At 38.6% G+C, this 27000-nt stretch overlaps 3 protein-coding genes across 5 annotated transcripts; 2 read left to right on the forward strand and 1 right to left on the reverse strand.

Moving 5' to 3' along the window:
* Positions 1–2950: 2950 nt before the first annotated feature.
* On the reverse strand, positions 2951–12385 carry miga2 (mitoguardin 2). Of its 2 annotated transcripts, none has more exons than XM_085280022.1 (16): positions 12229–12385; positions 11217–11452; positions 10928–11138; positions 10698–10813; positions 10463–10583; positions 9838–9965; positions 8973–9090; positions 8708–8814; positions 8455–8558; positions 7977–8049; positions 7798–7884; positions 7589–7687; positions 6819–6953; positions 6666–6719; positions 6448–6564; positions 2951–5878 (listed from the first exon to the last, which is right to left on the reverse strand). In XM_085280022.1, exons 2-16 carry the CDS (start codon positions 11310–11312, stop codon positions 5678–5680), a joined length of 1767 nt encoding a protein of 588 aa, XP_085136148.1. In that variant the 5' UTR covers positions 11313–11452; positions 12229–12385; the 3' UTR covers positions 2951–5677. The 2 variants fall into 2 exon arrangements, with proteins under 2 accessions (XP_085136148.1, XP_085136149.1); XM_085280023.1 differs by having other exon boundaries at positions 11217–11388; positions 12229–12370.
* Positions 12386–13203: 818 nt separating this feature from the next.
* Positions 13204–17805, forward strand: st6galnac4 (ST6 (alpha-N-acetyl-neuraminyl-2,3-beta-galactosyl-1,3)-N-acetylgalactosaminide alpha-2,6-sialyltransferase 4). The gene is made up of 5 exons (XM_085280024.1): positions 13204–13532; positions 13629–13775; positions 14335–14744; positions 15677–15784; positions 15904–17805. The coding sequence occupies exons 1-5, from the start codon at positions 13356–13358 to the stop codon at positions 16088–16090; spliced, it is 1029 nt and encodes a 342-aa protein (XP_085136150.1). The 5' UTR covers positions 13204–13355; the 3' UTR covers positions 16091–17805.
* Positions 17806–19369: 1564 nt separating this feature from the next.
* On the forward strand, positions 19370–25641 carry st6galnac6 (ST6 (alpha-N-acetyl-neuraminyl-2,3-beta-galactosyl-1,3)-N-acetylgalactosaminide alpha-2,6-sialyltransferase 6). 2 transcript variants are annotated; one of them, XM_085280026.1, is made up of 6 exons: positions 19370–19524; positions 19894–19985; positions 21553–21753; positions 22669–23081; positions 23164–23271; positions 23352–25641. In XM_085280026.1, the coding sequence occupies exons 2-6, from the start codon at positions 19962–19964 to the stop codon at positions 23536–23538; spliced, it is 933 nt and encodes a 310-aa protein (XP_085136152.1). In that variant the 5' UTR covers positions 19370–19524; positions 19894–19961; the 3' UTR covers positions 23539–25641. The 2 variants fall into 2 exon arrangements, with proteins under 2 accessions (XP_085136152.1, XP_085136151.1); XM_085280025.1 differs by having other exon boundaries at positions 19913–19985.
* The last annotated feature ends 1359 nt before the right edge of the window (positions 25642–27000 follow it).

Here is a 27000-nt window from a genome sequence, read left to right on the forward strand (position 1 = left end):
AAGCCACTTAAAAAGTGGAACTGTCATTCAAAACTAATTATAGGGATACACTGACTTTAAGATTTTAAGGTAAACACAAATGCAAGTGGTCTGTGGATTTGTTTGTTTTTTAATATTTACTTGTGTTATTTTACTTGTTTTATTTGGAATAGATGCCTACTCCACCTTGTGTCCAAGAAGCAGATTATTTAATATATTTTTTTAAAAACTGAAGTGTTTTGAAATATTTGTACATTTAGCCTTCACACAACACATAAATGTCATCTTAATTGCTAATAGGTGAATGGCAGGGCCAATATGGGGGTATCAGTGCATTTTGAATTAATTTCATTACTGATTAAGATTAATTTGAGCCTTTTCACTATCCTACACTTTACTGGCCCGCCATCATTCCTGAACAATGTTCAAAGCCAGAAGGGTTTATTTGAGAATATTAAACAACTAAACATGGGCGTAGCTTTCTATTTCTTGACCACAAGGGGCAAATTGCTGTGGTTGCAAAAAGACTTTAGTCCTACAGAAGTCTGTGGGAAAACTGCCTTCAGCTCTAACCCCTGTAAACACTTTCCTGATGATTTTATGGGCTCAGTCATTCCTTTTGTGTCATATTTGTGTCCATTTTGCAAATTTTTATCATTCTAAATGTCAGGAAGCCAGAAGCTCAGTGACTTATGCCTTGGAATTAACCAGCTGTTAGCCAATGAAGAGTGCAGCGGTCTTTACAAACCAGTCAGTGGTGCCAAGGTGCTGGGTAATGCTACTCCAGCACATAGGTTCCCACATTAACTATAGATGACCAGTCTCTTTCAGGTTATACGTGTGCAATATACAATAATGCCACACTTGCAGGGGAGGTGCTCATGCCAAGGTTATTATAGTTAAATAAAGCTGAACTGAAAATGAAAACTAGATGTGAAAAATATTTTCCTTAACTAAAATAAAAACTAGATTTTCAAGAAAAGCTAAAAGTCACTGAAACAATTTTGCAAACAAACTAAAATAAAAATACTAATACAGAGGGAAAATTTGTTATCATAATTGAGCTGATGAGGCTTTAATAGACATGTTTATTGAAATTTTGGATGTCTAAAAGACTGAGAGTCAACTGCTTTCAAAAAAGTTCAGTTTTTTATTGCAATGATACTTCTACTGAGAATTCTAAATCTTGCATCTGGCATATGCACTCTATACAAAAGGGACTAAACCTAACACTGACACTAATAAAAACAAAAGTAAAACTAAACATTGTCAAGCAATGAAAAGTAAAAACTAAACTAAACTGAATTAAAAACCAAAATACAAAACAAAATATAAACTAATTAGTAAATCCAAAACTATAAAACTCTGGCACAACCTGCTTTGTGTTTATTCTTTATAATATCTATGGTTAAATACTATAACTTGGAGCTATACAGTTTGGGGTTTTTTTGTTTGTTTTTTTAGGTATTTTGTACACCTTATTTATATCAAAGACATTATATAAAATAATCAGAACACCTGTATATTATACCACAATTTGCCAGTCAATTTAACATAATTTAAATAAACTAAATTGCTTATAAAGTTCACACACAAACATCAATACTTCTCTAAAAGAGCTTTAACAATTAGTGATCATATAACCTTTGTCTGGCTGTTGTATTAGCCAAATGTATTTACAAACTCCGCTTGGTGTACCTCACCCATCCACAGGCGTAACTCTCATTTTATACAGGGGAGGGAAACAAATATTGCACAGAGGTTAATATCAAGATCATGGCTTATCTCTTAAAATTAGATGATTCAAATATTATAATTTTATTTTAAATTGGTTGCATGAGTTCATATTGGAAACAGCCTTAACTTTGAATACAAACTTTCAGGCTGTAAGACAAACCTGATCATAAATGCAGTGTAAGGAATTTTTGATTCCCATTTATGTCCTTTTTTTCAAAAATTAAAATGTCTTTCTTTTGGGATAAAAAGTAACAAGTTATCCAGACTTGTTATACAAAGTTATTGTAAGATTTGTGGCTTACTATTGAATCACTACAGAGCTTTTACCTCTTGTGTGCCGCCATCTCTTTCTTATTACTTTAAATAGTTTAAAAGGAGCAGCAAATGATGAAACAAAAACATTTTTGACTTTAAACTATGCCTGTATCCACCCGAGCAGTGCTATAATCGAGCTAAATGTTAGTAGATTTGTAATTTTGTGGTAGGTGCTAGTGTGTTAGCATGCTAGCTAATAATCGCTTGCACGTGAGGCCGATAAAAAAAAAAAATAACATCAGTCTTGAAGGTTTTTAAAGGGTGGTAGCACCACGGACGCATATATCATCTTTTGACAAAATAAAGATAAAGTATGTAAGAACTGTACTTTTTAAATTCAGGACTTTTATAGGGGACAGTTACATGATGACAATAATCACCTGAACAATTGGGAATACTGATGATATTTGCCCTCTTTTGATGCTACTACTACTAATAATAATAATAATAATAATGATTTAAAATTCCTGACCAATATTTTAGTCACATTAGATTTTTTTCCTCTTATTATCTACTATGATCATGTACTTCCTTAAAAACCATCCATCCATCCATTCGCTGCCGCTTATCCTTTTCAGGGTCGCGGGGGGCACTGGAGCCTATCCCAGCTGTCATAGGGCGAGAGGCAGGGTACACCCTGGACAGGTCGCCAGTCTGTCGCAGGGCCAACACAAAGGGACAGACAACCATTCACACTCACATTCACTCGCACATTCACACCTAGTGACAATTTGGATTTTCCAATTAACCTATCCCCACAAGCTGCATGTCTTTGGACGGTGGGAGGAAGCCGGAGTACCCGGAGGGAACCCACGCAAAATTAAGCCAGTGTTTTTTGATATACCTATTCTAACAATATTCTTTTAAAACTCTCAATTAGAATGTTTGACTTTTGTGAAGTAAAATAAATAACTCAATATCATTTAACAAAAAAATAACATTTAATATGGAAAATTAAAATCAGATTAGTTTCTGCTGTTGATTAACAATAGAAAAGACAAAAGGCATGAGTAGGACACTTGAAACATAGCAGTGACTTTCAAAACAAAACCAATCTTTCTCTATAGTTTGGCCACCTGAAATTCTTGCATCAAATATATGTTAAGAAGACTCCATGCATAATTTTTTTTAAAATTAGAAATTCCTAAATATTGGTAATCTGGGATCTTTAAAACTTACAGCTAAAGGCTAAGCCTGGGTCTACAAGTAGCATTATACACTGATGTATTTCTGAGAAAAAGCAGACCAATCTATGGACACAAGACTAAACAGAAGCATTTTTCCATAACAGCATTTACCTGCATGACAAATAATGGTATAAAAATTACTAGAACAGTTAAAAGGGGAGAATTTGAACAAGATGGACACATAAACAAAACCTAGATAGCAGATTAACAATAATCATATGTATAGTGATCTGGGAAAGATAATTTCTCTACTGTACAACATTTATGTTCTTTATTATCAATAATATGTCCGTTTTTTGATGCAACAAATAAATCAACAGCTATTAAAAAAGGGTTATTGGACATTCTTGGATTTTTCTGCTAAAGTGCAAAATGCTCATCTGTCACAATGAGGAACCAAATGATTTTCTGTAAAAGCTCAATTTACAGTTTTGGTTCATGTTAGACAGAAACACCAAATAACCCTGCAAATACTGAATCAAAATAAAAGAAAATAAAAGCTCTTAATTTAAGAGACTTTGATTTGGATTATCACTGCCACAAGAAATACACTTGTATGGACTCATAAGATAAACTACTGACACTAAAACGGCCCAAAGTATTCAGAGAAATTTTTTTTCCTCCCCTCAGACAACTGTGCTTCTCTGTAAATAAATAATCTTTAAATTCAATTTCATGAAGACGATTTACTTTGTATATATCTGCGTATCAGAAATGCGCCTGTGCAGTAGTGGTGTAATCGATGCGATAATTGCGGAATAAATGCCATTCAATAACAAGTTCACAGTACTTTGGATAGCAAAGCAGACTCAGACGTTATCATCAGTGCACTTATGTGGATGACAGTCCAGCTGTACAATGCCCTGTTCTTCATTACAGATCTTTATAACATCAGAAATATCCTTCCTAAGAATACTAAATGGCAATGTTTCATTTAGAGGTTGTGTCACTGTTTACATATATTTTTTCTAAGCAAGATCTCCACAGGTGTCCACCTTCTTACACAAAAAAACCCCCAAAACAACCCCACAGCGAGCTTTTATCACTGAAAGTATAGATGTAAACAAAAACATAAATGATTCAGTAGGTGTGCTGTTAAGGTGTGATAGTGAGTGAGTGAGCAAACATGCACAGTGCTCGGGCCCCAACACTGGCTCACCTACTTTAAAGCCATTTTTAATGTTAACCAGTGAAACTGCCACGGAAAGACTCTACTGTTCATGTCGTGTGAACAACACAGCGCTACTGGTACCATTAGTAACACGTACTTTCCCTGCTAGGACAAGTGAGTAGTATCCACTTTGTTAAAGGCTTATTTGGTACAACTTGCGACTGGACACTTTTAGACCCAAATGTTTTTAAGCAATTAAACTGGGAGAATGTCTCAGATTCAGACTTTAGAATTAGCAAATACAAATCAAGAGAACTCAAGTCTTACATTGTTTATTGTCTTTAGCGTCTTCTAAACTGTTGTGTTTTATGTAATAGTTTTCAGACAGGTATTTCACATCTCACACTCTTTTGTGTTTGGAGTGTTGTTTTGTTTTGTTTTTTGTTGCCATTTAAATCTGAATATTTGCGTTGTAATTTATAGAAAGTAAACCTTCATAATCCCTTAGCACATGCTTCTTCAAACACTCATGTTTACTGCAACTGTGAACACTGGTGTCAAACATGAGTAACATGCCAGAACCCTACACTATTTCAAGTCTTTTTGCATTCAACAGACTTTCTTGGTTTCACCACATTTTAAGCTCGATTGACCAAAAGTGGAGAAAATAAATAAAGACATTAAAGAGGATTTAAGGACAAGTGTGGAGACAAACCCACCCCATTTTGCATTAACCAGCAGCACTAATAATCAGTTGGCCAAAGTGCTCAAGAACTCTCAGGAAATCTCATCATTTTAAACATTTAAGCTTACTTAATTTAAAATAAAACACAAAATGCTGTTTCCCACACCATGATTCCCCTTAATTCCAGAGGTGATGAAGAGTTCTCTGAAAGCCCTCAATCCATGTGGAGTAAAAGTGTAGCGGGCACAGTTACAGTTTTCATGGGTTGGTAATGCTTCCCGTCAGGCCTGTTTTCAAGAACTCACCCAACAAGGCAAAGACAAGTCCTTGCACGTCTGTCATTACATGACTGCAGTCTGTATTCTCGATGACTACACAGCAGCAACATAAAAGAAGTGGGATCGTTACACTCACTCCTTAGTACAAGGACCAATGACTTTGTAGAACTAGTGAAAGTATGTCCTACTTAAGCCGTCATGTTTAATGAAACACGGATGAATAAATGAATAATGCTGGTTCTCAGTGTATCACAGGAGGATGATTCTTTCCAGTCTTAATATCGACACACTGTTCAGCTGTGACTTCTTGCTGTTCCCAACTCGTCAGCCTCTTTGCTGTTGGCTGGTACAAGGCCCAGTGAAGCTCTTTGTTACCCTACTCCTCCTAGTTGGTCCCTGAAGAGCCCTCTTGGTCACTGGGCAGGGCACCGTTGATCTCAAGAAGGCTATCGATTCCCAGATACCCAAGTAAAATATCACTTCGGCGGTGAGAAAGGTTCAGGATGTCCTCGGCCAAACACTGTGGAGAGGTGAAGCGGACCTTGTCGTGGTCAAACATATCCTTAAGGTACTGCACGATTTGTTGCTGCAGGTGAAAGGAGAGAAAACAAAATGAAAAGATGGTATGATAATGTGTGTGTTGTTAAGCCACGTGAAGACAACTTCATGTGGCTTAGTTAGCTCTGAGCCACATGAATGCAAGTTCCCCCATCATTGTTACTGCAGCTACTACTACTTTGACTGTAAAGGCTCTTGCATGTAATGATGTCTGTGGCTCAGGAGCTGCTACTTAAATCTAAAAAATATTGAAATTAGGTTTGGCACAAACTGTATATAAATGTGCTCTAACAAAGCAGCAGGCAAAGAACCTTTAGAGTTGCATTAAAGGAAATGTAGGTTTAAGAGTTTCACTCTGACTCTTTTCTTCCAACACTGCACTTCTATAAAGTTTTATAACCCGATTAAAGAAAGTATCTCGCAGCATCTTGCATCCTCTGCTGTACATCTCACTATACAATTGTATAAATTATACATTTAGTGTCATGTGCTGTAAGAATTGTAGAGTTGTACATTATGCTAGTGGTTTTCCTGCACAGAGGATAGTGTCTGCTTGCACTGAAATATTTTTAAACCATATACTCTGTATGGCCTCACCTTAAAAATTGTGCACACTTCACTCAGGTGCTGCCGGGGTCCTAAAAAGCCAAAAGCTAAAACTGGGCTTACATGCTCAGATATGGCATAGAAGTGGGAGATAAATCCATCAGGAACCTGGAGAGAGCAGAAGAACAAGCTATCAGAATAAACAAATTTTTTTAGGTTTAAATAAAGCTGTTAAAAAGTATTAATTTCTAAAACTAGTATAAACTCACCATAAGAAGACGCCTTTTGGCTTTTAGGACAGACCAGCAAGCAGTCGCCAAAGCCTGCCAGAAAATTAAAAACTATTATTAGAGAAACCGTTATAAGCATGTTGGTGGAATATGGAGTAAGTGTCTGTGCTGATGCATGTGCATCATATTAACCGTTTCTTTAAAGCTGTCAGAGAGCCAGCGATTCCTCAGCACAGCCACCACAGAGGCAGGAGGACTCTCCAGGTCTTCGAATGCATCCATCAGGATGAAGTCCAACACTATGTCGAAAAAGTTCATACAAACCACCTGCAATGTTCAGGAAATGTGGACCATGAGGAATGGTGAAGGCATTATTTATTTATTTTTAGCAGCAGTAATGTTTTGAACTGCTGTGGCATCAGGCATACCTGACTTGGAACACATAAAGGACTAGATAGTGTTGTGCAACTGTTGTACAAGAAAAAAAAACTTCTGTATTTTTTTCTTATCTACTGTGGTGACATGGAGGTTTGTAAGAGTGGGCTCCTGGTCGGTCTGTTTCAGATATACACACACCCAAGCATGTGTGAACATGTCCTATGGATAGTTTGAAGCTATACTACTGATGAACAGCTGGTGGCAGCAATGTGCAACATATTAAAATTATGTACATCTGACTCAAAGAGCTCAAAGAGCTGAGCACACTGTCATGTGTGTTGGTCATGAGTGGGTTATATCTGTCACAGAGAAACTAAAAAAATTAAGCAATCGGTCCCTTTAAATATTTTCACTAAAAAACCAAAAAGCAACAAACAAACAAACAAAAAAAAAAATACAAATGTTAACTGATGTTTGCAATTAATAGCTACTGATTGTATTCACTTGTCACATTCATGCTTACCGTAAACACACATACACTATCACATTGATGTGATGACTTGAATAACAGCATGATTACTCACTCCTCGACCCTCCAGCTCCATCTTAGTGATGGGCCACGTTTCCTCTCTCTGAGTGTACAGCAGCATGTCTTCATAGCTTTCTAGAAAAGCTTTGGGGCTCTAAGATGAAGCAAAAGATCAAATGAGATCAATTAAAATAAATAATTACAGTTCTTTAAAATTGTCCAAAAGGACATTCATAACTGAGGATCCAGTGAGGAGTATTTTACCTTGTTCGCCTTTATCATTAAACCAACAATCATTTGCTTTCCGGTCTCCATGAAAAACGTACGATGGGTTTCATCTAACAATAGGATCTGGAAAAGAAAAGCATCACTGGTTTAATTTCTGTAGTAATTTGGTTTTAAACATGTATATACGTATGAAGTGTGGGTTTGCTGAAACCAACCTGGAATGCTTGCCTCACACAGTGAAGCTTGGCAAGGAAGTCTTGGTCACTATAACATTCAAGTAGTTCAGTCCTGGTAAACACAGAAAGATTTATTTAAGTCAACAAAGGCTCATGCTTCTCTTGGCTGCTGTGTATTGGAGTATAAGATGTTTTGTTTTTTAGCACCACTATTACCTTTTGTTAAAATGTGCATTTTCACATCCAAAAAGTAACACCAGCATTAATTTGGAGTCTAAAAAAAAATTCACTTTTTGCTCAGTTTTGGTCTCCACCAGTTTAACTGCTAAAGGCTTTTTGATGTTTGACAATTAAACTGCGTTTCTCAGTAGTTTTAGTTGAAAGTCTATGAGGGACCACAGATACAACAGACAGTGACTCATATGGCATTATCTACAGTAATATATACTATTTTTATAAAAGTATTTGTCAGTGCATCTTTAAGTATACAAATAAAAATGCCTCACATAACAGTTACCTCAGGGTCCTATAGGCCACTTTGTCTTCATGGACCAGAGACAGGGCTTCTTCATAAAGGGCTGCTGGCTGATAGACCTCCCCTAGAGACATGGGATCTAACAGCTGCACATAAACACAAATACCTCAGTGCACAGCCTGTATGTGTGTGTACACAGATGAATACACGAGTGAGGGGGAGGTTTTTTGAAGGGTCTGGAGTGTACTGTGTTTTCTGACGGTCGGTCTTTAGAGGGCAGGGGAAAGAAGCTCACCTCCGCAGCCGAAAAGAAGGAGTCATCAGAAGTGACAGTAGTAGCATCGTCCTCTTGCAGTCTATGGAAACTTTCCACTTGAGGCAAGATTAGCGTTCCTTCACTTTCTGCCAAACGAACAACACAAGCTAACTGCCAGAGCCAGACCGGAAGCACACATATATAGCTCTAAGCAGTGACAGAGGCCAAGAGCCAACAGTCGAAATGTATGATCTTTGATTAATAATATTTATATTGTCTGATAGGGTCACACAGAAATTCTTACCAAAGTCTGCCAGCACATTGTCTGCTGGGATACTGCTCCCAAAATCCTCCTGTAGGTGATACGCTCTGTGCAGTAGTGTCTCTAACTTCTCAGCAAACACTTTATTTTGGGCTTCACCCTGTAAAATAAAAATAATAAAGATACCACTTTAATATTATATAATAAATAACCCAAGAATTAGTTTATTTAGTTAAATTAAACTGGCACTGGGCTCTAATCCAGGAGGCAGACTAAGCGAAATTGATCAGCTTTTCTGGAACCGCATCACATTTTATAGTTAAATTTAATCATTTTATTTTATTTTTAATAAATAAAAGTCTTGCAACAGTTTATGACCAGTTCTTTTTTTCTATAATTATTAGGCAGTTGTTTAATGCACTGATGTGTTGCAACAACATCACGTAAAGTATTTGATTATTTCTGCCTTTTGAGGGATAAAAATGCTTTATAAGATTAACAGGAAATCTCAGCTTTAATGTTCCCCAGTGTAACCATTTATATTCTGACCTCAGCCTTCACTGAAAGATGACAGCTCTCCGGCAGCTATAGCAGAGATGATTTACTGAGTTACTTTTCATAGTGAGAGTTCAGTCACAGTCCCACTGTGCAAGTGGACTCCAATGCATATCTGGTTTGGGAAACGACAAAGCTTATGATAGTTGATAAACTGAAGCCAACGATAGCTTCAGGTGGTTTGGAGTCACTCCCATCTTAGACCCACAGAGTGATTTGAGTGATCTTCAGTGGAAAATATGTTGAGGTTCAGACTTTGAATTTCAGACATTGTATCTTTCAAAATGTTGCTTGACATCATTTAATGACTAGCAATCCCACCACACACTGGTAATAACAGTTTAATAGTTACCGTGGTAACGTCTCCACATGTTGCTCCCTGCAGAGCCAGGCTGTTGTTGCTGGATGTTGAGTGGGGTTGATGGCGAATATTCAGTGCCTGTTCCCACTTTCGCAGAGCCTCATCAAACAGCTCCATGCCTAACAGGAAGCGAAAAATTAGATTCAAATCCCAACGTTGTCTGCAGTTTTGCCCCGTCTTAAATGTAGCACACAACAGTTCAATTCACACATGGGCTCAATCAGATTTTACATAGACTAAAACCAGTTGTATGTCGGTCCAATTCATTGAAAGATTTTATTACTCACATAAAGTTCCCCAGTTAATTAAAAGAGAAATTAAAGGCTGCAGTGCATGTGCAAAAACAGTTTTAAGCACATTACTCTTGAGTTGAAAAATAATGGTACTGCACTACAAGTACCAGTGGCACAGAGCTACAGGAACTGGCATTTTTGCATTAAATTGATACGGATTAATATTGGTTGCAATGTAATTATAGATAGCTTGTGCTCTAATGTCAGCATGAAATAGTAAAAAGACCCAAAAAAAAGTGGCTTTACGCTGTTTTTATATTAAACAATAAAAACAACAACAACAAACAAAAAAAAACAAAACATGAGTTTTAGTGAATACTTACCCATTAAATAGAGATTCTCTGCATTAGCGTCCTCTACCGCCCCTGACTCTTCCACCACAGGCTCTGCCTCCCAAGGTGTGGATGGATTGGCAGACTGATTTGGAGAGCTTGGGACTCGCATCTAAGCCAGAAATGAGCATCCAGACACATATACACCCAAAGATGGTGAAAAAAATAAATAAATAAATAAGTCAAAGATAAAGCAAACATGACAAAAAAAAAGTATGAAACTTACAGATGCCAGGCTGTGTGATGAACTTGAGTGTTTACTGGGAGCCAGGGAGGAAATTCCACTCATCGTATCATTGCTTCGAGTGCTGGGACTCATCATCTGTCGACCAGTAAATGGGGCTGTCCCAAAGGAAAAACATTTCCTCACTGAATGTTTCACAGCAACCACTGCTGAAAGACACTAAACAGCATCCCCCTCCCCTAAAAAAGAAACATAATATTCTGTCTTCACACCTCTCTTTAATGATGAGGGCCGTCCTGTCTTCATGAGCGACTCTGGTATTCCCACTGTCTTCTGGCCATCCTTTTCTTGTGTTCCCTGCTTCCTCTTTCTTCCTCGCCTTTTTAAATGATGAGCAGTGAGAGCTAGAGCCACACTGCCCAGTGCTGTGGCAAACAGCACCTTCTTCAGGCTAGGTGTAAGCCTCAGCTGGGAAAATATGGACTGACAGCAGAAGAAGCAGTGAGGATACGACCAAACATAGTGTACACTCTGTGTGTGCATTTGTATAAAGGTGTTTACCTGCCCAAATGTGGAATAGAGAAAGACGGGTATCTCTGCTACAGTCATGGCCAAAGCCTGAGCGATGGACATCCCTTCTCCTCGTCTCATTGACATCTCAGGAATTATAATGCCTTCAGGCCACAGCAAAAATTAAGTTTCCCCTCTGGTCTGAGATCAGCCAGCTCAGGACCTGCTGATGAACCATCCGTAATCAACCACTCTCTCATCCAGTGGCTAACTGCAGTCTTGTTGTTCTACAACAGATAGGGCACAAGGTTTGTACCTAAGTGTAGGTGCTTCTAACTGCACAGCCATTATAATACCAGCTATTAGTAGAAACTATTTTCACTGTACCACTCTCCAGACAAAAACTTAACTTGTACAGGTTTATGGTTTGACCTGGAAGGAGAGCAGACTGACACTCTGCCAGCTACTACTTAACCAGTCTGGAGTGTCTGGTATGCAAATAGGCAACAAGCACGCCATTCAACATACTGTACGAGACAAAGCCTAACAAAAGATAGTAGTTGTAGCTTCAACATGAGAAACTGGTTGACTTTCTACGTCTCTGAAGCAAACTAGTGTACATAAAGCACAACTATGTTCCATGCAGACTTAAGTTATTGAAAACAAGGCTGCTAGTTGAAAGAACTTTGACAATATGTTAAAGCGAAAGCTAGCTGTTAGCCAGTCCAGGAAGCAGAAGACAGTAATTTCAACTGACACAAATTATTTTAGAGCTTTCCCCATAAATTCAGCAGCAGGGTTTATGTCTTTCTTTAAAGCTCAAGTCAAGGACAGCTAAATATTAGCACTAGCAAAGATGAAACTATCTTTTTAGATGAGCATATGCTAACGTCAGCTAGCTTATTCGGCTAGCCTTATCTGTCAGTCTGCATCATAGCATCACCAGGTCAAGCTGGCTTCAGAGCAAAGTCTGTGAGCTGACAGCTCACACACTTCAAGGCGGCTTTGTGTGCAGCTTCCCCAGAGGCACAACTAATAACATAATCCCTGCGTAGGTACATACCGTGATCATCCGAGGCTTCAAGGAAGGACATCCCCGTGTCACAGTCAGTGAAAGTCGCACGGTGGATTCTTTTTTTTCCCAAGGCCCTACGTAGTTAACGCAAGAATACCGACGCGGACACGGGCCAGTCGGGTGAGGTGTGAAGACAGTTACCTATTTCTTGACGAATCAGATAAAAGAGTAGGCGGGGCAAAGACTTTTCTAATCCAATCAGATATTAGTTCTTGAAATATCGTCACTCTATCCTGATCAAACAGAGGGGAAATACTGCTAGAAAGTTCAAGGCGGTGTATATACTTTATAATTAAAAACAATGCTAAAGGGACATAAATGGGTTACGTTTATTGAATAATTATCAAATCAAATCACTTTTTTTTTTTTATTGTCACATCACATGTGCAGGCACACTGGCACAGCACATGCGAGTGAAATTCTTGTGTGCGAGCCCCACAAGCAACAGAGATGTGCAAACACAATTATTCTTAATTATATGCTAAAGGCCATAACATTGGAGTCAGGCTACCAGAATAGTATAACGAGAAAAAGTATTGAGACGGCGTAGTTTAACCATCTGAAATAATGTTTATAAATTACTTTCCTTCTATTGTGGGAAAGAAAATTTACGAGGGGTACTGGAACGTCGCATGGACGGCTACTTTAAAGTAACCAAAAGTATTGAGAAGACTGCTTCCGGTTTTGGCATGTTTCTTTCAGAATAAAGGCGTGACTGCCCTCCGCATGTCTAATGTCATTATATGAATTTAAATACTAACAATAAAAACGTATACCATCATTGTTTATATAGTTAAATTCATAGTTATTATAGTTATTGTTATTAAAGTTACAGTTATGTCTGGTAAGTAATGTTTTTTTAATCAAGTTTGTTCCGGTGATAGTTTGTTGCGAAATAGTGGCCCCGGAAGCCGTATTCTGTAAAGACGGGCTACGTTATAATTTACAAGGCGGGTCCTAGGAATTGTTTGTAGGGTACTGTGTCAACAAAGCTGGGGAAGAAACGGGCAGCTTGCAGATTTCGGATGGTAGTTGATGTAAACATGGTGCAAATAAGACTAGAATAATGTGGTCGGCTACGTGATGAAAATGAAAGTAACCGCACAAAGAAACGGATGCTGGAATTTGACAGAGCTGGAAAGGCAATTAAAAATCTTTTGATATGGAACCTTTGTGATCATGAATCGACGGTGGCTGACTGGGCATGTCTCTCTCGAGTCGGCGTGAAAAATGAGTGTCGTCCGGGCCATTGGAAGCAGGGGTTTGCCGAAGGCCTTGATATGAACGTTCTGGTAAGAGTCACTTGCTTATTTAACCCATCCGATCGCTAATAATGTGTGCGGAGCTGCACTACCCTAACATTTCCTACATCTTATCCGCCTGTGCAGATGCTTCGCTGGCTTTGCCTGCTCACCCTGAGCCTCCCTCTGTTGTTTTGGGTTGGACATGTGATGATACGGGACGGCCCATCACCTGCTGCGGCCAGGAAGGGACTCGAGGGCTACAAGAGGATCAAGCCCGACAGAATGGACCAGGTGAGACACAAGGAGGGTAGGATTACACAAAAAAAGCTTACAGAGGTCTGGTTCCCTAAGTTCATGGTGACCGTGAAAACTGATAGCCACTCATATTAATTATACAGTGCATTTCTTAACCTAAATAACAAAGGCATGCAACTGTCAGTCTCTGTTGATTGTATTTGTGTGTGTTAGGGTGAAAACCATTACTACAGATCTGTAGTATTTCTGTCAGACTGTGAATACATTTGCATCTCAACAAGACAAAAAGCTAGAGCGTACCACAAAAGAACACAGGAGTGGCTTTGGAAAAAGTCTGTGAAAGTCCTGAGTTGCACATCCAGAGTCTACAGCTGAACCCAGTAAATAATATAATCAATTCCAATTGTTCCCAGCAAGACATACTTGACCTAAAATTCTGATTTCGTCTATTTTAATTAGCCCAACACAAAACATTATGAAAGCACATTCTGTAATTACAATGGAATAACAGCTGAGCTATAACCATCCAATTACTGATTTATGTGCACAAACCACAGCCTAAAAAATTCTCATCTTTCCCCTTTTCTCTCCACAGATACTGGACATCAACTGTAGTCAGTGTGCCTTGGTCTCCAGCTCAGGTCAGATGCTCGGAGTTGGCGCCGGAGAGGAGATAGACAAAATCGGGTGTGTGATCCGGATGAATAACGCGCCCACTAAGGGGTTTGAGAAAGACGTTGGGAGGCGCACCACCGTTCGTGTTGTGTCTCACACCAGCGTTCCCCTGCTGGTAAAAAATGAGCAGTATTATTTCCAGCAGTCAGCAGAGACCACATATGTGTTTTGGGGTCCTGAAAGGAACATGAGGCAAGATGGCAAAGGACACATCTTCAATGCCCTCCTGAAAATGGCAAAAAAATATCCAAATGTCCGAATGTATGCTGTGACGAAAGACAAGATTGAGTACTGTGACGGGGTGTTTCAGAACGAAACGGGAAAAAACAGGTACGGTAGGAGTTTAACTCGTAAGTTGTACAAATAGAAAGTGTAGCCATTTACACACTGTATAACTTTGTTCTCTAATTCAAAATATTAAAGGTGAAAATATAATTTACCCATTTCAGCCTTAAATCAACTCAGTTAAATCTTGATACCTTACTTTAAAGGAAGTTATTGTGAATTCTTGTGTTCAAAGTTTAAGTTTTTCTTAAATGAATTACAGTTAGAATGTGAGGAAATAACTGCTATAACCTGAAATCCAAAAATGTGAGCGTCAAAGAGATATCAATTGAAGCTGCGCTTGGGCTGGGCTCTATGTAATACCATGTTTTTACCACAAGGGGGTGAAGCTACTCAGTGTTCCCATTGTTTAATCAGGTCAGTCATTTACTGAGGACGTTCTTTACACAATGACAGCCTGGCTAATGGCAAAACCTCTTGAGGAAATGAGGGTCTCTAAAAAGAAATACAGTGGAGGAAATAAAAATAAGTAATCCAGTCTGGGATTTGTGTAAACATGGTGACCAACTACACAAAACATCTTACCGCTGTGTTTGCCAACAAGGGTTTCTCCACCAAGTACTAATTCATGTTTTGCTTAGTGATCAAATACAGTTCACTCCATAACATGCAAATCAATTTCTAACTTTAATGTTATGTGTTTTTCTTTCTGGATTTGTGGTTGATATTCTGTCTCTCTCCATCAAAATGAAACTACCATAAAAATAGAGGCTGTTCTCTTTCATTTGGAAAATGAGCAAACCTACAAATTCTACAGGAAATTAAATAATTACATACCCTCTTCTGTACAGTGTATGATACAGTTATGATCTAATGTGTAGATTATGACTGGTGGCAGTTGTAGGATTTATTTTTGAATTTGTAAGAATTTGCAAAACTTTTTTTGGAAGAACAAATATTCTGTGTTTCTCACTCAGAATGAAAACTGGGGCGTTTCTCAGCACTGGATTCTTCACAATGATTCTGGCCATAGAAATGTGCGACAGCATCCATGTTTATGGAATGATTGATGACGGCTACTGCAGGTGAGATTATGATCCATAATCAAGCTCCATCTTTTTTTTTCTATGTGTGTATATATTCTATGTACATACAGTGGCTTATTACTATCTTTAGTGACCTACTGTTTCCCTCCTGTCAACAGCCGAGCCAATCACAGTGTTGTTCCCTACCATTATTATGAACAAAACAGAATCAATGAGTGCAAGATGTACAAGGTCCATGAGCACACCCAACGTGGAGGCCATCGCTTCATCACTGAGAAAGCCATCTATGCCAAATGGGCAGCACGCCACAGGATAGAGTTTAAACACCCCTCCTGGAGCCTCTGAAGAATGAGATTAAGCTTTACTGGTAACAAATGATAATGGCCCCTCGGTATTGCAGAGATCAGTAGGACTACAAGAAAAAAACATATTAAAACACAACACCATAAATTAAAACCTGTCAATACCAAAGCTGCTTTTAGATTCTTTATAACTGTGCCTTGACTTTTGCTCTTTTCTGCACAGTTTTTTTTACTTCATGCTTCAATCTGGCCTGTGTAATATAAAGCTGCAATTATATACATTTCATTTGAGACAGAAAGTGCATTATAATTATATACACAGACTGTATATAAAAGATATACCTAGCTAAAAAAAGCTAATGTTCTTTAAAGGTGCTTCATTTCAAATGGCCAGCAGGGGGCGACCCATCTGGTTTCATCTGGTTTAATAGAAGTCTACACGAAAACAGCCCTTCAACCCTTGTTATGAGTTTGTGGTCTCAGTTTCAGGTTTTACTGAATATAACATGTTGATTTTATAAATTATATTCCTCAGAGTCAAAACAGACAGTAATTAGATTAAGCTTTACTTTGTGGTGGACGCTGTCCCTCAATTTCTCATTAAGAACCTCACTAACCAATGGGTGTCATGATGACTATGCCATCATGGCCATCTTTTATATACAGCCTATAGTTATGTAGGGTCACAATTAGGTTAATGCTGCTTTTGAATCGATAACAAATTGTCAGAAAATAACTGGCACTTACTTTACCATCACAGAAATCTAAACACGCATAAGATAGTGGCATTTTAGCATTTTTGTATGAAAGATAACTTATTATAAGAAAGTCAACCACCAGAAAATCCAGCTGATTAGAACAAATAATGACTAATCCCTTCAGCTCTTCTATTATTGTTTTACACGCTCTTGGTCCATGATCGTGATCAAAAGATGACAATGCCGATTCAGCATTAAAGCACAGTTGAGGTAATAGTGTATTTATGGCCCCGGGACATTTTAAAAGGAAAGCTGTTTTCAGACAAGCCTTTGTGTTGCATTTCATTTGAACTTTTTCAACAAATAAGCATATTTGAGCAACTTGAAGTTGGTGTTTATTTCTGTAAAAACCTCTTGCTGTTATGCTGTAAGCTCTCTACTGAAAGCTTTATGCTTGCATTTGTTGCTAACACAGTAACTGTAACAATATGGGCGAGTTACAGTGTTAAAATGCTCGAAGTGGCAACATTTCATTGAATGTGCATTAACGTGTTCAGGTCTTTCTGTGGTGCCGTTGAACTCGTGATTCTGCAGTTTGCTGTTTTCACATCTGCTTTGGTGGCCACATACTCGCTCACACTCACGGAAACTGAAAAAACCCTTTAGGGTGTGTGACAAAATGTTACATTTGAATGAACAATTGTGAGCAAAGGAAGACTCATTGTCTTGTTTTAATACTAAATTTCATCTTTAAAGTTTTTTACCATTTATATTTTGCTGCCTGTTACTATTAAAAACATAGCACCGCCTTTTCAGTTGCATAATGCTTATTTGGTGGCTTATTACAGAGACTGCATCAGTATTTGCACTAGTGAGGAAGCGTTTTACTATGATGTGTACTTCAGACATGAAGTGTTTAAATTTACTTGTGTTTTAGCAGCCAAAGTCCATGTATATGGTAAAAGGAAGAAAAAAAAACAACCTTTGAAGGCACAAACTTGAATGTAAACACTCATCACTGTAAGATAAGTGTTATCATGAATAAACCTGCTAAAGAACACTTTCTGTTTGTATGTGCGAGTTTGGATTTCAGAGTCTTGTTTACTTGAATATGTGCATCTGAATTCAGTTCAGTGCTTTGGACATTCTTTGTCTACCCTTGGTGCTTTCACCAATATCCGATTAGTCAGTGTGCGGATGTGAAAGATGATTGGCTCACTTCTGTTAGCTTTTGTTATTTTAAAATTGTATAAAATACCTCCATTTTGTTAATACAGGATTAAATAAAACATTACTTTTAAAGGGAGGATAAAGTGCATAAATCCAAATGTGTTACTCATAGACTGCATGTCCTAAGTATATACTGTTGTTGTTTAAGTTTCCAGTATAACATAGCATAGGGATTGTGGGGAACAGAAAATGTTTCAAAGAGGAGCCTTCTGTGTTAAACTGAAACTAAACTAAAGAAATGAAAAGTGAGGAAAGTGAGACTCTTCACTTGTGCCGAACTTTGTCACAGATCAAAATTAGCTTAATAATCAGCACAAGACTAGTTAGCAGAAGGCAAAGGCCATTTAGTATTTCTCTCAGAGGGCAGTTGTGTCTGGCTGGAAATCAACTAATTTCGTGTCTAAATTTGTGTCACTTCATGCCATTATGCTCCCCCCAGAATTGAAAAAGTTATGAAGATTCATATAAAAAAAATTAAAAAACCCCCAAAAAGAAACGCTAAACAAATTTGACACTCCACATAGATCACTTACCCATGAATCTCAATTTATAGTTTATTTTATGTTATTGTTATTTTGTCTTGGATTTGTGTTTTCAATTCATTTTACTTCATTAGTTCCCAGAGTAGAAGTAGTTATTTCAGTTCAGTTTTTATTTATAAAGAATTTACTTTTAGTTTGGCTTTCATTAGTTTAATTTGTTAATTATTATTATTATAAGGCCTTTTGTTAGAAGTAAGATTTGGAAAATTTGGGACAGATATTACAATACATCTCATTACACTGCAAAGGCAGATGACTCACAATTATGCAGACATCCCAGGTCTGAATAAACACATGCAGCAAAGCTTCAGGTAGGTTTCAGTGACAAATCTGATCTGAATCAGTGTTGTAGTGGGTGGACTCAGATTGTCTGTTTCAGAGGTGGGACTCCTCCTGTGTCTAGGTGGCCTCACTCACCTAGAGGCTGTCAGCAGTTACTCATCTCTGTACTATTGTCTGTTTTTTAAGGCTGAAGAACTCCCTCAGTTGATGTGAGATTGTTGTTTGCCTTTATTTAAAGCTCTGTGCTGTTGTGCCTCAGTTTAGATGCTTCCTTACCTGATTTCAGTTTCAAAATGTTTAACACATTAGTTTTAGATAATACTGGCAACCTGGGTTGTGTTCTCTACTTTCCTGTTAATCAACTGTCTTCACAAAGCTTTGTGTAGACTTTGTGCAATGCATATTATCTGTTACTTAATTTATGGAATATGGAGCAGCATTTAAAAGACTAAAACTTGGTGAAACTAAAATGAACTGAAAACAATAACAGAAACAGACATAAAATAAAACCTGATTACAAAGGACATATCTGTGACGATGTCAGGCTACATCCTGGAAACTACCGTAGCAACGTTTGTTTATGAGCTCCGGAGTCCGCAGCTGTGCTCACTGCTCTGCAGGCACACAGAGAGGACGGGGGCAATGACGTCAGAAAGTGGTGCAGGAAGATAGGCACGAGAGAAACGAGGGAGAGCGTTAACGGAGGCTAAACAGACCATGAAAAGGTAAAAAACCCGGACCATTACGGGCCCCCGTTAACCCATTATCACCCGTCAACTTCATTGATATGCTAGCACCGTTAGCCGGACGCTGCTCTTAAGAATAACCAGTAAAGAAAAGCGTAACCCCGCGGAAAGCGGCCGGTTGCGCATTTAAGATGGTGTTTTTGTATCAAAATGTGTAATATTTGGCTTTAACATTTGTCAGGTGTACCTAGCAGCTGTATGACGGCTGCTAGGTACACCAGCACATAGCCTGTAAATACTTACGTGTCTAAACATGCTATTAGACTAATTACAGCTAACTAGATAATATCACTACGAGTGGCGCCATTTAAATGAAGTGGGATGAATTTGTGTGCATGTCTGTTTTAGTCTACCTTTTCCTGTTTAGGTATGATGACAGACAATTACAGTCCGTGTGCTGGAACTGATCAGGAAGCATGGGGCTCAGGCTGGGTGGCAAGGTAAGACCTTTAGAGGGTGTGGTGGCACCATACCTCTTGCCCTTAGTATCTTTGTTAGTACTGTTAAAAAGTGCAGGCACTTGTTGTGACTTTCGACTGATGGCTAGAAGGTTGCTGGTCATCAAGAGCATTTCTGTCCCTGGCACTTTTTGGCACAAAGACCTGAGAGATGCATATGGAGCTTCAGTTGACGGGAAACCATGAGCGGCGGCAGCAGGGGTGGGAAACTTCCAGGCCTCAAGGGCCAGTGTCCTGCAGGTTTTAGATGTGTCCAACACAGCTGATTTAAATGGCTAAATTACCTCCTCAACATGTCTTGAGGTTGTCCAGAGGCCTGGTAATGATCTAATCATTTGATTCAGGTGTGTTGACACAGGGTGGTATCTAAAACCTGCAGGGCCCTTGAGGCCTGGAGTTGCCCACCCCTTTTCTACAGCCATCTGTGTAACACAGTGGTGGTTCTGTCATGGTTTGGGGCTGTTTTTCAGCCAGTGGAGTTTGGGATTTTAACAAAATTGATAAAAACTGATTAGTAATACAGAAAACTACGATCAGAGTGTGTTCGACGAAGCAGTACTATTTGGAAAGCATTTGATTGACTGTGGCTTCATTTTTATTAACATGACAATGATCCCAATCACATTGACAGTGTAGTAAAAGCATACCTGGATAGAAAGAGAAAAAAAACCTCATAAGTGGTCAGTGGTATGTCACTCTGGGAGATGTGACATATGATAATGCTGCAATGATCAGCCGGTCGATCAGCCTGTGAGCCAGCAGCTTTATGATGATGATGCTGCAGCAGCTGGTGCTAAAAAGCAGGCACTTGTGGCTGTATGTGTTTTTCTTATCTAATATCTTTGTTTATATTAGTAAAAAGGATGTAGTCAACAGGATTTACGAAAGGGTTATACATGAAGCAAAGAGATGACCTGCTTTGGTAGTGCCTAAAGAGTTGAGAGGCATGCCTCAAGATGTTTGACATATTATAGTTCAGCAAGTGATTTCCGCCAGTTTTAATATTGGCGGCCATTTTTTGGGAAACAACCACTTTCTTGGCATGTCACAGGCTGCTATTTTCATGCTGTCAGTCAGCTGCATCATGCAGACACTCAGTGGTCAGCCGGTGGTGAGTGGCTCAGACAGTGAGCATGTGCGTTTTGAGGGTTAGCCTCATTAGCTGCTGCCTCTCCATTAACAGTTTGTTTGTACACAGGAAACAACTTTATGTCAGCTTTTGTCTCACTCTGCATGTATGCAAGTATGCCAGATGGGGCCACTAAAACATCTTTTTGTTACACTGTGTATGATTTAGGCCTACACTAAGTCACTCATAGCAAGAATCAGGGCCAGTTAGAGCTTGCCTTTTTGTGTATTAAAATCTAAAATAACGTGGTTGTGTGCAGTTTCACTTTTTTTTTAAAACATTTAATTTTGCTGCTGCATTCTCACACACTGTGGTTTTCATGGTCCTTTCTTAATCCAATAAAAAGTAAAAGTATTGCCTCTAGTTTCCATGTTAGTAAATGTTTTTCTGTATATTGCACCATTGTGTTTTACTCTGCAGGGACAACAGAGCCACAAGATGGTGATCTTTGCTGCCATCCTCATCCTGATGACGCTCTTCATCCTGTACAGCTCCAACAATAACAGCAGCATCGATGCTGTCTACGCTTCTTTCCATGTGGCTACCAACCATGCCACCAAGACCACAGACCTGAGGAAATGGACAGGAAAAGACGGCTATGTGCCAGTTTATGGGAACAAAGTAGGTTGTGCACAAACACTCAAAGTTAAAGCTGGAACTATAAGTGAACTTTGAACCAGAAATCAATATAGAGTCAGTTTCCCGATTGGTAATGCGAGTGAAATTAATTTAGTTTTAGAGACTGACTGCGACACTCATTTGGATATATAATCTTGTGTTTTATTCTAAATACCTGTGAAGGTATGGAGACAAAATGGAGTGCATCAAATGCTGCTGAAGTAATTTACTAATATGTATTTTGGAAGAAGCTGTAACAGGATGTCATTAAACTGGGCCCAGCTCAGGCTGTCCTGTGAACGCTATATCCAAGTTGAGTTTTATCTGTGCATAGGGGTGGCTTCCTGAACCAGCCAATAGTAAAGAAAAAATGTTGCTTTTTTCCTCTTCAGGAAAAAACTGCATTGACTGGGATGTCAACCCAATCTGAAGTTAGAGACTTGGGATAAGGTGCACTGCCTCCAAATTGTCCCACTGCCAACCGTTATAATGTGATCAGAGCTAAAAACACCCGGAAACTCCCTGAAAGAAACCCTTATTGTTTTTTTCTTATACTGCATGTCAATAAAGTTTATTATTTTAATCAGGTAGCGAGAATCTGATATAGTGATAACCCTGCCTAACACACTGGGCTGTAGTTGTTAAGACTGGGCAGATACATGGACGTTATCATAGACTATGTGTGGCTAAACCCACACACATTTGCATGACCCGTGTTGCTGAAAACGTCTATATTAACTTATTATCATTGTTATGAGCATTGTCAGCTGGATTTAGCATTTAGTTTTAGTGTTTTTAGGTTTTTTAAAAATTAAATCAGCACTTAAACTGGTAAAATACAGACACCACACCACTGTTGCGGACAGCTATTGTTTTAATATGTTATCTTAAAAAGCTCCATCTTGTGCTTCTTTTCAGAGTATGACCATGCACTGTCATGAGTGTGCACTGGTGACGAGCTCCAGCCACGTCTTGGGTAGTCGAGCGGGAGACGAGATTGACCGCACCGAGTGTGTGATCCGCATGAACGACGCCCCTACGACGGGGTATGAATCTGACGTCGGGAACCGGACCACTCTGAGGGTCGTAGCCCACTCCAGTGTTTTCAGGGTGGTCCGGAGACCTAATGAATTCCTACGACATACAGACAGCCACCCAGTGATCATTTTCTGGGGACCCCCAAACAAGATTGGGAAAGATGCCAAAGGAACCCTGTACAGATTGATCCAGAGAGTCAGCATGACCTACAGAGACTTCTCTTGTTTCACTGTCACACCGAGCAAAATGCGCAGATTTGACAGCCTGTTCCAAAGAGAGACAGGACGTGACCGGTGAGTGTTAAGGGTGGTTATAAAATGTTTTGATAAATGTAACCAAATGCTGTTTTCCTATATGTTTATTTTTTCTTCTCAGACAAAAATCTCACTCGTGGTTGAGCACAGGTTGGTTCACAATGGTCATAGCCATTGAAATATGTGATAATATCAAAGTATATGGGATGGTTCCACCCAATCACTGTGGGTAAGTATAACATTTGACTTCAACCCATTACAGGGAATTTAAACCAGTTAACCAATAAAGAAATCAATTTGTTTTTCCAGAAGAAAATCTGGATCCAAGAAGATGCCATACCACTACTACAAGCCCAGGGGCGGTGATGAATGTGTAACATACATCCAGCACGAGAGCAGCCGAAGAGGAAACCACCATCGCTTTATTACAGAGAAACAGGTGTTTGCACGCTGGGGAAAGCAGTACAACATCAGCTTCACTCATCCCAAATGGTAAAAAGCACTTTTCTGAAGACTTTTCTCTGGAGTTAACAGGTGCACAAATGAGCTTTATCGGTTTGATTTCATTGGAACTTCCCCCCGGATGAGACCTCTTTAAAAAAACAAAAAAAAACCCAGACTAAGTATGAATGATGGATATTTTCAGAAACCGATGAAAAGCCTAATATTGGACCACATCTCGGAATAGAGGCATGGGATTTTTTAATTTTTTTTTATTATTTTTGTTTTGTTTTTTACAAAAGCTCAGTTTCAAGCCTTTTTCCCGAAACCTGGTGTATATTCCACACTGACTTGTGTCTTTTGTAAATAGAAAATGAATTTACAAAGATTTTTTACATGTTTATTTTTTTTGTTAAATATTGAAAAATGCAGTTTCTCATGTTGAAAGGGGATCAGCAATCATGTCTAATCAACTATAACTAAGTGGCCTATAAAGTACTCTTTATAGCTATAGTTTTCTGTTTCATACACAGGAATCGTATTCTGCCATCACTGCAGCCATAGCCAGTATATCCCTAATCCAGTGTACAAATAATCTATATTATAATCTATATTGGGGCCTTATGATACAGTGTAAGAGCACAAGTTCAAGAAACCATTGACAATACATTGTCAGTATCTTAGCTGGATGAATCCAATTTGTCTACATACAGTACACTTTTCAGCTCTTGACACAAAGCATCCTAACAGTAGCTTAGTAAGTCTGAATTCGGCACTTTGTATGTAAATAATAAGACAATCTGACCTAAGATTTAGTGTCAATTAAAATAACTATAATATAGTGTTTATGCTCCTTAGAAATAAGAGTACCACCAAATATTAATTTAACAATATTTCACTGCTCTTGAGTCAACTCTGACAGAAAAAGAAATGCTACTTTTGTGGACATAATCAGACCTCTTAAATCACATGGGAACCCAATTTATTATGGGAAGACCTTTTTAGTTATAGGTACTAACTGTGCGCTGACTTTCAAACAAAGATGCAGAAGGTTAATTTCCAAAAATGACCAATATTCTGAGACCAGGGCATATTAGAGGGTCAAAAATAAGGGAGCTACTTATGTACAGTGTAAAATTCACACGTTTCCTCTCTGAAAGGAGCAATATGTTTTCTACAGTATAGTGCCAGTTGAAGATTACTAGTGAACTGTCTGCCTGAATCTGACCTTAAACCGTTTCACCTCAGTGGTGTCGTGGTGCATGTGGCTGTAATTCAGATCGTGCTCTTGCTGTGAAATCTCAGTTTGAAGCAGAGAAGCTTCCTAAATGGTGACAAGAATTTTGCAATTATCTTTAAGAATTTGAACTGTCATCACTGTGCATGAAATGCGATTTTAAGGTCCAGAAGCCTGAGCCTTTTTTCTTTTAAAATTAGTAAAAAATAAATAAATAAATTTTTATAGACTATGAAGATACACAAATTGTACTGACTGCTGACAACTAGGTTGCCTGCTATATATACTGAGATAACAGCCTGAAGTAGATTTATACAACCCAGATTTTCAGGCGTTCAATAACCACAGTTTTAGGCATATCAGAATGTGTATATAACAGAATGCAGTACAACAATGTCAAGTGTTGCTTCAACAGCTATAACCAACATGACTGAATTAATGCAGGATTACGATAAATGCGAAGATGTACCAAAAAACTTTAGTCAGTTTAAGTTTGGAACCTGAGACAGTGACATTCAAAACACATACAAAAAGTTTGAGAGCTGAAAGGTCTTGTAATCTTACAAGAAAAGCTTCCAGCTTGAAGAAAGGCAGCAACATGTTTTGGGTTTTTTGTAAATGCAAATGTATGTTTAACTGACTGGTTTAGAAACTCAGACTCAGAGGGACATTCATTTGTCCATTCTGCTCTCCACGTGTGTGTTTTCTTTTGTTTGTTTGTTTGTTTCTTTAATGAAAAAACAAACGTTTAAGTGCCAGTTCAAGCATGTGAATTGTTTTTGTGTTTTAATAAACATTTGTTGCCATTTAGAAATGAATGGAGACTAGGTTACATCATTAACAGATACGTTATTGACTTCCTGCAGGAGATAATGCAAAAAATCCCAGTTATGGATAATAAACAACATGTGTTAAATGCCATTTGTATGATTTGTCTGCTAATATTTGACTGACTATTTAATGAACCACTGGTGTTGTGCTGGTTAAATATCCACTGTTAGCTTACCACAGTTAGCTCCTTCATATTGTTAATTTGTTAAAATTAAGTTGCAACTTTAAAGTTACAGTGTGTTAAATCTCATCACTGGATGTCAGTAGATTGCAGTCAGGGGAGTACAAAAATGGAACTAGGTTAAGTTCAAGTGCATAAACCTAGCTAAGAGTACCAGCAAATCTGTGGCCAAAGACAAAGAACAAGCACCTCTGGCCATCGTTCATCTTTTGTGACTGTAAGCTGTCAGTCTGATGTCTACCTCGGGTGTAAATGGTAAATGGCCTGCATTTGTATAGCGCTTTTCTAGTCCTTAAGGACCCCAAAGCGCTTTACACTACATTCAGTCATTCACACATTCACACACTGGTGATGGCAAGCTACATTGTAGCCACAGCTGCCCTGGGGCGCACTGACAGAGGCGAGGCTGCCGGACACTGGCGCCACCGGGCCCTCTGACCACCATTGTCAATATCTATTTACTCCAGAGGAAGCTATAAAACTTTGTGAAAGGACTCCATGAGCCGTGAAGCTGACTTCTGTCCAATGACAGTGATAATGAGGTGAGTTGTTGGGGATATCCTGAAATTTTCTGTGCATTATTTTTTTGTCATTGTTAGCTGCTGTTAGCCATATTTTCTTTGAAATGGCTCTAACATTTTTGTTGGAAACTTGGGATACTTGGAGGAGAATGTAATCAAACTGTTTGTCAGAGGGAAAGTGTGATTTTTCTGTCTTTTAGACACTCAAGCCTGACATCAGCAGGCATAATCTTAGCTCCTGACCAGCTGTTGTTTAGCTGGCTTGTCAGCTGTCTGGAGATGGGACGGTTGCATGTCTAGTCTGCTGGCAATAAGTAACTGACAATACTGAAAACGATTAAGTAGGTTTTTCTGCGCTAGAGCGCTGACTGCAGTTCAGGAAATGAGGCTTGAGGTGAGGAAAAAGAGAATGAGGTAGAAATGGGGGGGGGGGAGAAGAAGGAGATGAGAAAGATTAAGAAAATACACATACAAATGCTAAAGGGTCAAATATAATTTGAAAACCTATTTGTGGTCTCTAAATTAAAAATAACTTCTAAGACATATGTTTGTGGCCAGTCTCTAGCCACATACACATCTGACACACTGACATCTCAAATAACTGCGACAGGTTTCGTTTTTTACTTGGTACCATTACCACTGTTATCAGTCACTAACCTACCACTTCTCTTCCAGAGACTCCAGCTATATGTGAAAATTTTATCGGTAATGACTCCAGCTGCCTATGATCCCTCGGTTCCCCCAAAA

This window comes from Mchenga conophoros, linkage group LG7, assembly GCF_057382185.1.
Source record: "Mchenga conophoros isolate Kocher_MC1m ecotype Shallow Benthic linkage group LG7, M_conophoros_male_GT1.1, whole genome shotgun sequence".
In the NCBI taxonomy this organism is placed as follows: Eukaryota; Metazoa; Chordata; class Actinopteri; order Cichliformes; family Cichlidae; genus Mchenga; species Mchenga conophoros.

Coding starts and splice junctions, on each gene's coding strand:
- miga2 (XM_085280022.1), bottom strand. CDS start 11,312: ATGTCAATGAGACGAGGAGAAGGGATGTCCATCGCTCAGGCTTTGGCC. Junction 8,050..8,454: donor GTGGCCTATAGGACCCTGAG/GTAACTGTTATG, acceptor TGTGTTTACCAG/GACTGAACTACTTGAATGTT. Junction 7,885..7,976: donor GTGTGAGGCAAGCATTCCAG/GTTGGTTTCAGC, acceptor TTTCTTTTCCAG/ATCCTATTGTTAGATGAAAC.
- st6galnac4 (XM_085280024.1), top strand. CDS start 13,356: ATGCTGGAATTTGACAGAGCTGGAAAGGCAATTAAAAATCTTTTGATA. Junction 13,533..13,628: donor GCCTTGATATGAACGTTCTG/GTAAGAGTCACT, acceptor CCGCCTGTGCAG/ATGCTTCGCTGGCTTTGCCT. Junction 15,785..15,903: donor ATTGATGACGGCTACTGCAG/GTGAGATTATGA, acceptor TCCTGTCAACAG/CCGAGCCAATCACAGTGTTG.
- st6galnac6 (XM_085280026.1), top strand. CDS start 19,962: ATGGGGCTCAGGCTGGGTGGCAAG. Junction 23,082..23,163: donor AGAGAGACAGGACGTGACCG/GTGAGTGTTAAG, acceptor TTTTCTTCTCAG/ACAAAAATCTCACTCGTGGT. Junction 23,272..23,351: donor GTTCCACCCAATCACTGTGG/GTAAGTATAACA, acceptor TTGTTTTTCCAG/AAGAAAATCTGGATCCAAGA.